General features: G+C 39.6%; 1 protein-coding gene across 3 annotated transcripts in view; it reads right to left on the bottom strand.

Moving 5' to 3' along the window:
* Positions 1–338: 338 nt before the first annotated feature.
* The window catches only part of MMADHC (metabolism of cobalamin associated D), a 71,368-nt gene continuing 55,682 nt past the window's right edge, over positions 339–16,024 (bottom strand). For 2 of the 3 annotated variants that reach the window (XM_085645603.1, XM_085645604.1), the window contains exons 7-8: positions 10,192–10,278; positions 339–1,342 (exon numbers count right to left, since the gene is read on the bottom strand). In XM_085645603.1, the coding sequence (XP_085501729.1) occupies positions 1,148–1,342; positions 10,192–10,278 (282 nt within the window). In that variant the 3' untranslated portion in view covers positions 339–1,147. The remainder of the gene's footprint in view (positions 1,343–10,191; positions 10,279–16,024) is intronic. The other variant, XM_085645605.1, reaches the window with a different exon arrangement.

Below are 16,024 nucleotides of genomic sequence, written 5' to 3'. Positions count from 1 at the left end.
AGCTACTTCAGCTGACATGCCAAATACAATTACAAGATACACCCAAAATCCCATTTATAAAGACAACAAGTGCAATTTACTTTCAATTTAAAACTCAGAGTCCATAGGGCCTTTTTGCAAAATATTCCATCTTTTGATTCCATTTATTGATAAACTGGGTGAGCAAAGTAGCTGGGAACTGAAACGGTGAAGTAGGCAGAAAACATACCTTGCAGAAATTCACCATTCCAATCCTTGTACCATAAACGTACGAAGGTTAAAACGTAAATGTCATTATTCTAAATTAATATCAGTGTCATCTGTGGATCTGCATTTTGAGTATAAATAATCAAAAAGTGTCCTCTGAATTTCTTTTTATTTTCAGGATTCATTTCACCAGTAATGTTTTAAATAAGATGCCTCAACATACAGACAGATATGGCCACAGTTGAAATAAAACCAAATTTGGATTGCTAGTAGAGAGGAGTGCTGTCAACTTCTGTTCCACAGTAAATCAATATGGGTTTTCAACAACAGCAAAAATGTCCAGTATTTTGAAATTCGTGTAACAGTACATATTCAAATTGAGACAGTAACACTCTTTCACAAGGAGATTTGCAAAGTCCTGTTAATACATGTAGAGTACACGGGGTAAAATAGTATAACTCAGATTTAATTTCTAGTCAGGACACTAAAACATGTACTATGTCAAAATCTCTCCATCTAAAAACAGGTAAAGTTAAGGATTGAAAAGGGTAATTTTAGGCACTCCTGATGATTTTATAACCCCTAGACTATAACAATAAAAATATGTATCACATAAAATCAGATAATATTTTAACAAGTCAAACTTGTCAGTAGACACAGATGTTTCTCATAACAATTGAGCCTAGTTATTATAACTCCTTCAGAAATGACTCCGGTTGGTGGCAGCCCACTCCTCAAATTAATGGTCCAATTTTATTGGTTAACTAAGTGGATTTCTTTCACTTTGCTTAATGAGGTATTTTAAATATTCTGATAACAAAAATAAATAGAACTTTTTAATATTTATATTAATAAGCAGATGCTTAAACTTAAAATGTATCCCCCAATGTTTTACGAATCAAATTGTCAATCATAATGGATAATGAAGGCAAGCTTGGAACAGCAAACGTGCCAAAGTCTTCTAGTTCTCTCCCAATTTTTTCATGACATGGCTATCTGGTGGTGCATTCGTAAAAATACTTCCCACAACCACGTGGGTTCCCCAAAGGTTATGGCGAATAACTTTGCAGCAACCCAAGTCATCAATACAGAATCCTAGATGCAGATAACGTTCATCTGTTTCAAAGAGCGTGTTGTTGGTGTAGGGTCCAAAGAACTGAAACAAAAAGAAAAAAAAGCATTAGACACCTACAATACTCAAGCATATTACATACTATTTCTGTTTGATTCGGCTTTCTTTTATTATGGAAAACAACATAATTTGGAGAAACGTTATACTTTATGTACCTCTCATGCTTTAAGTGACATACAGTGACAAGATCATTTTAACCAAAAACTCCTGGGACTTCGAAGGATGCCAAAATATGTTATTTTGGTATGCCCCTCAACTATTACTCAGTAGATGTGGGTGAATTCAGTGCTATAAATGACTAATTTAGGAAATGTTTCCATTGGACAGTTAGCTAAAGGTAAGCAAGTGCGATTGTAGGGAAGAAGATTCTGAACCACGAGGATCATACTTTGTTTTTTTATTGTGGACCTCTTTTCTTTGGTCCTGTACTCCAAGTAGAACACCTTAATGTGGTCTCACCTAATAACTTCTGTTAAAAAACAGATTTTAGCTTTATCATCCAAGGCTCACCATTTAAGATAAGCTCCACTACTGCACTGCTGGGTTAAGAAGTTCTAAATAGATAATACATGAACACAGTTACAGGCTGAGCGAGAAGACTATTGTCTGGCTCAGACTGGTATCTGCATCCAGATACCAATGTGACTTAGGAGAACAAGTATACATTGGTTATGGGTTCCTCATGCATTAAAGTTAAATTGAAGATCTATAAGAAAAAGTTACCATTGGTAATGCTCTTACTGTTGAATATTCTAACTGCAGATTTCTTAACTTGGGAATACTGCTAGGCACCACACTGGATCAAGAGAATTTCACTTGCGTGTTGGCAGGTGACATCGCGCGGCTCCAAATCTAGTTAGTCCTGCTTCAGATGTGACCACGGGTCCCTTTATAGCCGCCACCTTCATGAACTGACCTCAGTTTCTTTCCGATATCTGCCCACGCCTTTGGGCACAAAGCCTTCAATAACCAGATTGTGCCAGTGTGCAGATCTCTAGACTGGTAATATAATCAGTATGGACAAAACCAGCCCATTCCACAGATTGGAGGGGTGGGCGAGTCGGTTAGAAATCAGAGATTAGAAACAGTATCCACCAGACAAAAGCATTACCAAAAGGCAAGCGACTTGTTCTTCTGATGGAAACGTCTAACTGCAGATTCCCCACCTTGTGAATACATACCAAAGCAGTATCACCTCAGGTGGGTGGCCTTTAGAATGGTTCAGATTCTGCAGAACTGAAAGGGTAAAGTGCTCTACTGCTGGACAGGATAATTTAGGTGGTAATGTTTCATGAATGCGAGGAGTGATGCTCACGCAGCAGCCTGGCTAATGGCAGAGATTGGCACACTGCACACCAGCACGACGTAGTAAGCTGACATTTTATGTAGTGATGCCAATGTAAGGGCACACCATGCAAAAAACTCAGACGACCCTTTCATGTTTTATAGGGCTTACTTTAACAATTCCTAGTGTTCTATTTGTGGTAGTGTGGTTGAGCAGCTTAGGCTTATCAGAGGTGTTAAGCATTTGTTGTACAGATACAGTCAAATGGTTCACACACACACTCAAGAAATCCAGGACCAATTAATAAAAATAAAGCAGATTTTTATAAGAATTCAGACACCAAGATCTTTAGTACAAGGGAGATATCTGTTTTAAGGCGAAACAGAAAAATAGCTCAAACAATTGTTATTGAGGCAAGCGCCTCAAACGCTACAATGTTACCCTATGGGAGAAAATCACAAATACCAAACAGGTGCAAGTTAACTTCAAAGGTGCTCTTTGGGACTCAAGGTGCTAGGGGGCCAAGATCCAAAGTACCACCAGAAGTTTCACTTTACCTGTTCTGGTGTGTCTGGGTGCACATGGGCATTGCATACAGGGAGTGGGCAATGTTGTGTTTTCAAAATGGCTGGATGTAGTTTGTACCTGGGTCCCTTTGGGTGTCATGATACAGACTGCAGCCCTTCGGGATCCCATTTAGTACCCATGCCCTGGGTACCGGGGGTACCCTTTACCAAGGTCTTACTAGGGTGCTAAAGTCCTTGCTAACTGGGTTACAATCAACTTGTGTAGTTTTAGGGAATGAGCACTGGCACTGGGGCCGTTAGCGGGGACCCACTGCACTTCCAATCAAAAGCATCAGTACCAGTGGACAAAAAGTGGGGGTGACCATGTCAAAAGAGGCACTTTCCAACACACGGTGACAGCTTCCTTTGCTCTGTTTGGAATGAGAAAGTAGGCCCTATGGAGGCTATTTCTTGGCAAGTCCATGACCAATTTGGATACACAAGAAAATCCATTTGGAAAGGTTTTTTTTCTAAACAGCTTTCACCAATTTTTGTGCCATAGAACCCTACAAACAGCTGATGATCCGCCAGATGTTCTTTGGAGTGGTCGAGGTACAATCTGGTTAAGGCGATGAAGTCTTTCTTCCTCTTTAGATAGGTGTGGTGGGAGGAGGGCTGATCAGGAAGGGGGTGAAATTCTGCCTTCGCACTGAGCACTAGCTTGTCCGGAAGGATGGTGGAGTGGCTGCAGTACAGAGTTCATGTAATTCACACACACAACAAGCTGAAGTAATCGCAATGAGGAAGAACAAGTTACTTACTTTTGGTAATGCTTTTTCTGGAACAGACTCGATCCAACAGCAGATTCCTCACCTCAGAATATTCCCCAGGCATCAGACTGGATCCAGAAAACCTTAAGCAGTACCTGTGCGCCCCAGTGGCTCTGCATCAACAATGTCCACGTTGGAAATTACATGCATGGTGCCTATATAGGTGCCACCCTGGTGCTCAGACATCCGTTTCTTTTGTGACTATTACTGGCCTAAAAACGCAGAGCCATGTCAGAATGATTTATGAGCAGCGTGCAGCCTCACTGGATCTTTTAGGTAAAGAGCTTTTCATAACGGGGCAGGAGGGAGGGTGAGGAATCTGCGGTTAGTCTCTACCAGAAAAACTGTTACCGAAGGTAAGTATCTTGTTCTTCTGATAGAAACTTCTCACCGTAGATTCCTCAACTTGAAATAGATATCAGAGCAATAGCTCCCCGAAGTGGGTCTGCGAACTGGCATAAACAAAAAAGTCCTGGAGAACTGAGCTGACAAAATGCCTGTCCCAATGGACAGGACTGTCTAGGCAGTAGTGTTTCATGAATGTGTGAATTGATGCCCATGTAGCGGCCTGACAGACGTCTAGGACAGGCACATTACATGCTAATGCAATAGTAGCTGCCTTGGCTCTGGTGGAACGAGCCCGCAAGCCTTCAGACGGCTGCTTCCTAGCTAGTGTAGTGTACAATCCATCAAAACATGATCCATTTTTGCTCGCCTTGCCTTTTGTCGCTCCAGTAAATCCAATGAAGAGCCGATCATCCACCCAGTATTCTTTGGTGCGACGATGTAAAGGAAAAGGTTCTTTTTGGGTCTAAACAATGGAGTCTCTCCTCTTCCTAGGAAGGATGAGGCGGAGAAAAAAAATGGTCAGCAGTGTGATGTTTGGGCCTACATGGATGGTAGAACAACTAACAGGAGGTGCTAAGTCCGTTCATAAGGAACAGAAAGCCACTGAACGCCGTGAACAATGTATAGAAACCTCTTCAAATAGTTTGTGCATCACCTGGCGGGAGTTAAGAGTCCATCAGCCCACCCTTACTGGCGGAGCTTCGTCATCGGAGACTCTAGGGGGTCACGGTCTGAGCCCACAGTGTCGAGCCAACAGGCCCTGCCGAGTGCCCAACCTGATACTTCCCGAAGAAGAAAGACTACTGCCACGGTGTGTATTCAAACTTTGAAGACTCTAATAATGTGCAGTGCTCTAGTGTAAATGTGCATTAAAAATGACTACCTGGGCAAAAAATGTGTTTATTAGGAATTGTCGAGGTGTCATGTTTAAAAGAACAAATAGTCTTGAGAAGATTGACTATTTCCTGACTCAGTCTGATAAGGTCTACATGGATGGTGTCACCACGATCAAAAGGAAGGAGGCACGTGTTCAAAGAACCAGTTTGTTTGGGTAAAAGCTTGTGTACTGGGGGTCAACAGAAAGAGCTTGAAGCTCACTCTCCTGGCTGAAGTAGTTGCCAATAAGAAGACTGACAAGTGTCAGAGGTCTCAAAGGGCATCTGTGCACGGGTTCAAAGGGAGACCACATGAGAAATGTGAAGACGAAATTAAGGTCCCACTGGGGCATAACACAAGGGTAAGCAGGAACAAATACTGTGAGCCCTTAAGGAAATGTGTCACCATGGGTCACTTTAACAGAAAGGGCTGATCCGGCACCCGCCAAAAACCCGAAACGGCAGACAGGTAACCTTTAACAGCGACTTGGACGAGGCACTACTGTGCCAAAGGCAACACAAACAGCACCTTCGAGAGAGAGAGGCAGAAAGTGGACCAACTCGTCCTGATCAGCACCATGCCACAAACTTGTCCCAACATCAGGTCTATATAGTCTTTGTTGAGGGACGCCTGGCTGCCAGAACAACATCGCAGAATTTGGAAGGTTGATTAAAGACTCAAAATTTGCGTCTTAATCTTCAAGCATGAAGGGGGAACGAGTGTGCAGGTTCATGTGCAAAACCCTGCCCTGTTGCTGTGAAGAAGATCCTGCTGTACCACCTGACGCATTTCACCAGCGGGATGCAGGAGGTTTTGAATTGAAACACTTAGAACTAAAGGTGAAGAATTTTAAAACCTACATTTTAGTGTTACTGATCAAAACGGAGATGAGAACTATGACCCCCAATAGAACATTGGGATTTTTACTCGGATTTGTATAGGGAGGAAAACATACAACTTAACGAATTGGTCTGCAGACAATACGGTGGCACTTCACCTAGTGACACTGAAAGATTAAAGGAATTATTCACAATGTAAGTAGTTACAAAAGCAGCTATGAATTTCCCATGGGGGAAAGCAGCTGGGATAAGGACAAATTATATTCAAATTTTATAAATCTTTCTCAAAGGAATTAGCTTGGTTGTTCTAGTTAATGACTAACAGTCTTGCAATGACTCTTTAGGGACATATTAATAGCTCTATATTGACAAAAAAAAAAAAAAAAAAAAAAAGAAGAAGAACAAGAACCCTAAATTCCAGGCGTCTTATCAATCCATTTCACTGACAAGTTAAGACACTAAAGTGAATGCAATAAGAACAAAACAAATGATTAGTAAAACTGCACACCTAATGGACCCAATGAAACCTAGCTTTATAATTTCTAGAGACACCACTGGGCAAATCAACATGGCCCCCACAATATTGGATGTTTTTGAATCACAGGGTTTAGTGGCCAAAATGATCCTCTTGGAAGCCAGAATGGCATTTGGCACGGTCTACTGACCCTAACTCAATAGAAAGAAATACAAGGCAAAAATGTGATTTGGTCTGCAATTAATTCAAATCTTAAATAAAGGTTTAAATACGCAACTAATTGGCTTGAGCATATCATCTGAAATGTTTAACAGCGGATGGGGGCTGAAGGAGAAGAAAAATTGTTGCATAAGCAGTAAGCCCAACATACTTGAGTAGAAAGGTCTTAATAGAGAAGAGAGCTCAGGTGTTTGGGCAGCTATTTAGTTACCTACTTAACTTGGACAAAACCCAAATATTTTAAAATATATATATATATATATATATATATATATATATTATTTTTTTTTAAAGACATGAGTGGAGACATAGAATTTGCATCATACCCAACAGTTAAGATTACATTTAACTTTCTAAAATTATTCAATTATTATGAACTGATAATAAAGGAATTTGCAGAGAGTCTGTCCATATGGCAGTCTATATCATAGGGTCATGCCATGGTTCTATATCATAAATTTCTGTTTCAAAGTTGCTGTACGTGCTCAGAAAAATACCACTATTTGCTCCAACTATTATACTTTGACAGGCAGAGCAGAATGGAGCAATTTTATTTGGATACAGGCACAAATAGAGCACTCTGATACATACATGCAACTGCCCTTAAATCTGCAGTGTCCTCAATTTAAAACTGGATTATTTTGTGAGGCTATATGGACACTACACTAGTGTTTTTTTTCCTGCTGCGCTCATTCAGAGTTCTCTAACTAGAAAAAGCAAGATTTAAAATATGAACGGTAATCCATCATTCAATGATTAGGAATTATAAACTATTTAGATTCCTATGGTTATCAAATATACTCCACTACAACATAATCCTGCTAATCGGAGACACACTACTTGAACATGGCAATGTACCCCTCTTAGAACTGTAAACAGGGCTACTTGCTTATCTGTCGAATTAAGATTATTAATAATAATAATAATAATAATAATAATACGATTCTTGGATCAGGATTTTTAAAGTACTTACAAATCCAAGATAATTTGATCCAGTTAAAAAAAACTAAATTATTTGTAAACCATCTCATTAATGGAGATTAGGACTAAAAAAGGAGCAAAATATCATTATGCAAATTTATCAATGATTGCACGTTTCCAGTAGATATTCTGGGATCAGGCGCATTATAGTCACCATGGACAAAAAGACAAACCACATTCTGAGAAGCCAGAAGTCACACTGGACAACAGAGCAAATTGAATGTCCAGCGTTTTAAAACAATACACAATCTACATTATACAGCACTGAATCTTTCTCAGTGAGAGTTAAAAGAAGATTCCAAATGTTGGGGACACAGTGTTCCAAAGCGGACTTAGCCATCTGTTCACTCAATGCAATCAGATTTAGGAGAATTTGTTCAAATATTGAAAGAAAGAAACTTCAAAGTTGTAATTATATAGATCTCTGTCAAGTTGATTTTGTTTGGAAATCCTATCGAAGTCAGAGAGAACATTAAGGTATTGCCTTTACTGCATTTGTAATATGTAGGCTGTGTACTGCAAAACGATATATGCAATAGATAATGGTGGCATTGCTTCATGTATTATGCGGTTGTGGCAGGGACTACTGATAATTCCAGGAGTCAAGTGGCGAAAAACACAGGTACCAGTCACAGACTGATTGACCAGGTTGAGATAACTTAAAATAAACATATTTATAATTTGAAATTAACAGATCTTTTGTACTAATAAGAGTGGCAAGGATAGCAAAATTCAAAGATTGTGAAAAACTACACATTACGTATTTGACAGATCTTCAAGCCAGTAGCCCATCAACAGGAGTTAGTGGAAAAAGTATACCTAAGCGCTTCCCTGCCTACACAAGAACTTTGTCAGATCAGGGGGCGGTTATTGGAGAATACAAATCTTTTTCAAAGTAATGTGCAGTGGTTCAGAGCTCTCAAACTAGTACTTTAGTTTCATTTTTCTGATAAGGAAGTTTTTATTCTTAACAACAGAAACGCCATGTGCTAAATCAGAAAAATCGGTAAAGGCGCACTATTATTAGGGCAACCTATCTCCTTGTCTCAGTACAGCAACTGACAGGAGTCCAAAATGAAAGGACCGGTGTTTCAAACAAAAACAGTGAGAGCCACAGGAGCACAAGCTTCACCCTATGGTAGTAGAATATATAGATTTGTTGCAATTTGTAGTTTATCCAGTGCTTTAAATGGGAAAAAATAAGTGCAGGTACTCATTAGAATAGAGGCGTGGCAAGTGGGCGGGGCGAAGACCAATATATGACCGTAACTAATGACTTCTGTAGCAGATGCAGCACATGTCAAAACACACAAAGAAATGCGTTTATGGCACTAAAACAGATTAACCCACTACACATAATTACATGCTCCTCCGAAGCAGAGCGGAGTCTGCCCTGGAGGCGAAACCTAACCTGCGCCTGCCGTGCTGTGGATCAGGGTACCGGTACTCTCCCTGGCTACAGAGAAGTGCCGGTACTGAGTGCAGAAAAAAATTGGAAGTGCCGGTACTCACTACCGGTGAGTACCGGCCCAATTAAAGCACCGAGTTTATCAAAGAGCAAAGAGGAAGAACGTTTTTGACACAGTGGAAAACAAAAGGCCGAGGCTTTAATTCCAGGTTCTCAGATTAGAGGTTGAGCAAATGTTATTCTGAAGAAACGCAGCATAAAAAAGGCCTAGAATAATTTGCTCTGACTCTACTGATCAGTGTTACAATTTGGATGGAAGCAACAAAGTTATTGATTGTCTCACTATAACACAGAAACATGTGGTGTCAGCAACGTCTACACCACTTGATGGCTATTCACACCAGGTTATCTACCGGACCATTTCTTGTTGAGGATGCAGAGAAGAGTTAAGCATCACAACTACAGAATCTTAGCAAAGTATTACGATAAGAGCCAAAAGACCTATGAGAACATGCAACACCTTTCCATGGTTCTGCGGAATGATGTAAAGGAGAGCAAAACAAAGCAGTCCTGCAGCTAAGGAGACACCCACATATACACTGACAAACACCACCCATACCCTCCCCCCCCCCTCCCCCCTCAGCATTGCCCTTGCTGGGAAATCATATCTTGAATAACAGATTTACAGCACTGATGTGATTCTTACTTCTGTGTCTTTGAGGCTGCAACAGTACAAGTATGGTTACTAAATGCAGAAATATATCTTCCTTTGAGCAAAACATTGTTGGAGTACTATTTCCCCAACAGTGATCATGCAACTCAAGGGACAGAGTTTAAAGAAAAAATGTAGATGACTATTCTTTCAACTTGCCTAACACTGGGTATATTGTTCTAGGTATAATAGTTTTTGAATATTTCTACCACTGGAGAACTGTTTAAGGTACAATAGTTTATAGCAAGACCTGTTGCCATTAGTATCTCAGGTAGCATAGAAGAGGAGCGGACAATGCACACATTCTACTTTAGTGTAACCAAGACAAATTGATTAGTGTTACTAAGAAATCGTTTGCATACATCTATTTTATCAGCATAACATATTCACTCACAGCCAAACCTGAAGAGGGGTCAATGAAATCAGCCCAGAAGCCTTCACCACGTAAAGCATAGCAAATTTCTTTGGCACCATTAATGAACTAAAAAGAATAACAATAAAATATTTTAGTTGGAAAAAAAGAAAGCACCTAAATATAAACATTTCATACATGAAATTTGTCCAGATTTAAAAATAAGCTGTATAAACTTTTGTAACAAATCAATCAATATTTTGGTTCAATAACCAATTGGTTTGCTCTAAATCAAGTAACACAGATATGATAACATCCCATTCGTTGTTTGATCATAGGAAATCAAGGAATTGCCTTTGCTCATCATGTGGATTGCACACATGTACAATCATGTTTAATTAAACCATACTTGTTGTGGATCGAATATTTAACTTCAATGTTTTAAAAACCAAAACGTGAGTGAACATTGAAATAAATTATTGACTGATAAACTTAATGTCAACATTTTAAATACAAATCTAGTAGTGAATAGAGTGTCAAAATACACAGATACGTGGTTAAGATTAGACAATCCCACTATAAAGCAAATATTGAATTGTGCCAATTTCAGGGGAACTAAGCAAATATTGAATTGTGCCAATTTCAGGGGAACTGTGGTATTGTATTAACTGGAATTCCTAGTGATGGAAGGGGTGTGTGATTGAGATAGTAATATCTTTAGGTGTAGCTCTCAGAATCCATGTGAATCTTCTATCCCATTGTAAATAGCAAATCTGGTGGACATTTACACAGCCCTAAGCATTCAAATGTGTATGTCAAACTGCCACTTTGGGGATACAGAGGTGTACCGGAGGGCAAAAGTCTCTAATCTGTCATTGCTCATGCTTAGATACCTTTGAAGAATTACTTAAGCATACAAACGTTCGATATCTTTAAAGAGACAAACCTTCAACTATGCTCATATTCTTACGTTAACCCAATGATTTAGACTAGTCATACAGGTGTATATGTAAAGGCAAACAGCAACATCCCAAAGTTAAACCATAATTTAAACAGCCTAATTGGAAAAGGTGAAATAAGATAATGAGGCAGCACACAAATATTTATAGAATGTCCTTAATTTGGTTATAAAACGCAGAAACGGTTGTGTTGATCCACCTCACAAATGAAGAAGCCTTACATAACTTAAATGTATTAATTCAACAAATTTAGGCTTGTTAATAGATAGATTCCTAGAGATAAAACCAATCACTTCATTCTTTGTGAATGTGATGACGTGTTCCATGAGGTCTACAATATAAAAGAGGGGTGAGAGTTCACAAAGCTCACTAATCCTTCTTCTCTTACATAATATTTATCACCCAAATGGTAAGGTGAGCACCAGGTAGTACTAAATTCTATACAACTATGACAGTATGAAGGAGATTTCTTTTTTTTAGGAAAGGAAGCCTTCACCAACATTTTGTGGCATGCTTCATCATCAGACTTTCCTCACATCATGTGTATATTATATATATATTACCTACTGGCGGTCGTCAGTAGGTAGTTATAGTTAGGAGCCATTTTCCATAGGAAATCCGCAACATTCTATTCCCAATAAGTCTGGCGCCGGTTGATGAATCCTCGCAAAATTTTCCAAACTTTTGGCCAGCTCCGCTCCGCTCCTACCCTGGAAGTTTCGTGGTGATTCATCAAGCGGGGGCTGAGGAAAAAGGGGGGGTCCCAAAACACGTTTTCCCCATGCAATTTCCCATAGGATCTGTTGTTGCAGCTACAGCCCGAACCGCTGAATGGAATGACACCAAATTTGGCAAAGAGGTAGTCCTCAGTTCGGACTCGTGCCTTTTGCATATATGGTGTGAATCCGTTCAGTAGTTCCTGAGAAAATTAGAGTTAAAAGTACATACATATCTATGGCCGCGGAGGATCCGCGCACCCTACACGCACCGTATGCGCATCCTCCCCGAACCGAGCGCGCACCCTCCCGATCGCGCGCTGAATGCTAATTGGCTGTCGAGTGTCTCTACATTCGAAACCAGGAACTGTTGGCGGCCATTTTCTGCCTCGGTAGAAGCGAGGCTGAAGAAGCAAGGGGAATAAGTGTGTAAAACATATAAAGGGGGCAGAGTGGAAATACTCTGACCCTCTAGAGGTGCATAGGCCCCCCCCCTTTTTTTTTAAATGGCAAAATGCGCGCACAGTGCGCGCATCTTATCGCGTTGGGTGCATGGATTCTCACGCGTTGGGTGCACAGATCCACGGCAATGTTTTTTTTAAAAAGACAAGAAATCATTGGTTGTAGGACTACTTTCTACACTGAAAGGTAGGGTGTATATTTCTGTTTTTTAAAGGTATGATTCTTATTGGTTAACAAAAACAGATTGTAAGGAACATTATATATGATAAGCTGATATGTTGAAAAGTCAAGCACACTTCCTGCCTTGTTTAGTAACATTGTGTGCTGATCTTGTGACCTGTGAGCTCAGTGCAGTGTTCCATGAGCTGTTTCTATGGTAACAGGCAGAAGGCAGATTGGGGGAAGGGTTGAAATGTATTTAAGTTAGAAAGGGTTGAAATGTTTAACCAATAGAAATGTGTGTTTGCTTTTGGAGTTTGTGTGTGAAGGATTGTGATTTGATGTTTACATGTATATGTGTGGAAAATGAAAGGGAAACTTTTTCATTCTTTGTTTTTGCTGAGAGGTGCACAGTGCAGAGATTCTGTAAAAGAAAATATGGTGAGTGACTGATATACTTCTTAATCTACAAAAGAACTTGAAAGATGAGTTATTTAATTGTGAGGGGATGTATGTAGACTATTTTGATTTTAATCCGACTAATGTATTTCTCCTGCTAAAAGTGTAGGGAGTACTTTTTTTCTCTACAATCTTATTGACAGTGTGTGTGCATGTAGAAACCATTTTGTGATAAGCATTTGTGTTTTTCATGTGTTTGCAGACAGATAACTGTTGTTTTTATATTTTGGTAGAATTAGAAACCAGTCATGGTTTATGAATTTGTGAAATGAGTTATGTTATGTTTCTATACTAAAATGTAGTACTACTTCTAGATGAAAAAATGTGTTTTGGTATAGTGCAAGGGATGGTGTTTTTGTCTAGAATCACACAGTGAGTCTGTGTGCATTTGGGAAGCACGGTGAGAGAAGCATTTGGTAACATTGTGTTTAAAACCGGTCATGTTGTCAAGTTTTAGTAGCATTAGAAGATAGTCTTTACTTATGCATTGATAAAATGAGTCAGGGTTTGACACTAAGGTGCAGTACCATGTACTATTCTGTTCACTGTGGCAGAACTGAAAATTTAAAAGTTTTACCTAAGCACTGTCCTAGAAGTAGTGTGATTATTTAGTCAGTTTCTAAGTACCAAATAGATTGCATCAAATGTCTATGCAGTATGCATGTAGTGTTCTAACATACTATATACTTGTCTTTTACACCTTCAATTCCCTAGTCAGTATCCATACACTTCCAGGAAACACCCTGTCACTTCCTTTGCAGTCCTCTAGAGACCCATTCAACAGCATGTACTAATCCATTCACTGCACCAAAACCCAACCACTTATAAATTCACCCAGGAACACTCCTTGCAGTACTCTAATCATTCAGTCAGTACCCAAGTACTCATCCAGTGACCCAGGCCTTAGTATATGGACTGCTTCAAATCCCTATCCACTATGCATGCAGTCGTCTAACCACCTACACACTTGCCTTTCACACCTTCAATTCCCCAGTCAGTATCCATACACTTCCAGGAAACACACGGTCACTCCCTTTGCAGTCCTCTAGTGACCCATTCAGCACCATGTACTAATCCATTCACTGTGCTAAAACCCAAAAACTTATAAATTCACCAAGATACTATCTTTGCAGTACTCTAATCATTCACTCAGTGCCTAAGTATTCATGCACTGAGCCAGGCCTTAGCACATGGACTGCTTCAAAACCCTATGCACTATGCATGCAGTCTTCTAACCACCTAGACACTTGTCTTTCACACTTTCAATTTCCTAGTCAGTATCCATACAGTCCAGCACTTGTCACTGCCTTTGCACTCCTCTAGTGACCCATTCAGTACCAAATACTAATCCATTCCCTGTGCGAAAAGCCTAGCACTTATAAATTCTCCTAGGCACTCTCCTTGCTGTACTCTATTCATTCAGTCAGTACCCAAGTAGTCATGCAGTGAGCCAGGCCTTAGCACATGGACTGCTTTAAATGCCTGTGCAGTATGGATGCAGTCCTCTAATCACCTACACAGTTGTGTTTCACACCTTCAATTCCCTAGTTAGTATTCATACTCTTCTAGCAAACACCCTGTCACTCACCCAGTGTGTCTCCTTATAGTACTGTAATCATTTAGCCAGTTAGCATGCAGAGTTTTAGTGAGGTAGGCTTTAGGGCATGAACTGCTTCAAAGTAGTATGCACTATGCATCTAGTGTTTTAACCATCGTCACACTTGTGGTTCAGGGACATAGATTCTTAGTCAGTATTTATATAAAATGTGTTTGTACAGTAATAGAATAGTGTCAATTTGAAAGTTATTAATATACATTTATTTGCGATTCTTTTTTACAGATACAGAATAGGAGTGTTTCTCACCTGTTTGCACTCTTGTCATGCAAGATTGTTTGGATGAAGGGTCCTTAGGTGTTTCATCATACTTGCCGTGCTGCATGAGTATTTTTTGTTAGAATCCCCTCGTAACAGAACTCTTTTGAAAATCGTGTGCATGATCAAGGTGGCATTGGTCTTTGTTTGCCCCTTGGAAAAAGTAAAAAATGTCCTCACCACTGAATAAAAACATTGTGGGCGTGGTTCCTTCTGCAAAAAAAATTCTCAGATTCGGTAAATATTTTAAAGCGGCAACATTTACAGTTTTTGTAAGTTAAACTTTTTGTTAGCTGTATGCATTTTATATATCTGTGATTTGTTTCTTGTGGTATTTTGTTGAGAATACCATGTTGGTTTTTTTTTTAACAATCTTTCTGATTTTCCAGGTCTGTCGTCGACATCCATGGTGTCTACAGGAGTGTTCCGCCTTGTTGTTTTGTATTATTGTTGTTACATTTTGTTTATTAGTTTATCGTTCATATATATGTTAATAAAAAAATAAAGTTTGAAAAAAATAATAACGTTTTTGGTTGTTCTCTTAACTGCTGTGTGACTCTTTCTTGTTCTTATTACTGTTATTTGATGGAGTCCACCATGGTGTTAAATTTTGGGGCACTTATCGGTGGAATACTGGTGATATCTGCAGTTTGCACCAACTTCTGTATAGTGTGTTAGATTTCATCTCAACTTTACTTCAGTTAAAGTGCTGATAATGAAATGGAGACTAGCCGTTCTCGTGCAAAAAGACACGAGGTGCACCTTTCCAATTTATTCTAAATACTAAAATCCTGTATTGAATTGCACTGAGGTATTGGCTGCACTTACAGTGTACACACAAAATCTATTAAGAAATCTCATTGTATTTATATTGATTGGGAATAGTGCGTCAGGTGCTGGATCTTGACGAGATGCACTGCTCAGTTCGTATATTTTTCTGCACACGAAAAAAAAAAAAAATCACATCACAACTTTCACACCAATTGCAATGTGAAACAAATTCCGGCGATAAGACACGTTAGCACCAGGGATTTTACACCTTTTTCTGCTGGTGTTAAGCAGGACAACTACCTGCACCATGAAAGGGAACACAGCCAAGAGCCACACCAGAACACCCACAGGTGCCATAGAGTCAATGAGCATGATACAGGGATACCCATGAGGGCCAGAAGACTCATCTCAACAACTCCAGGACCGCCAATGCCCCCCAAACCCACATCTTAGTAAGTGTGTCCCTGTGGTCATTG

The sequence above is a fragment of the Triturus cristatus genome, chromosome 3_1, assembly GCF_964204655.1.
Source record: "Triturus cristatus chromosome 3_1, aTriCri1.1, whole genome shotgun sequence".
Lineage (NCBI taxonomy): Eukaryota > Metazoa > Chordata > Amphibia > Caudata > Salamandridae > Triturus > Triturus cristatus.
This window is presented reverse-complemented; position numbering and strand designations above follow the sequence as displayed.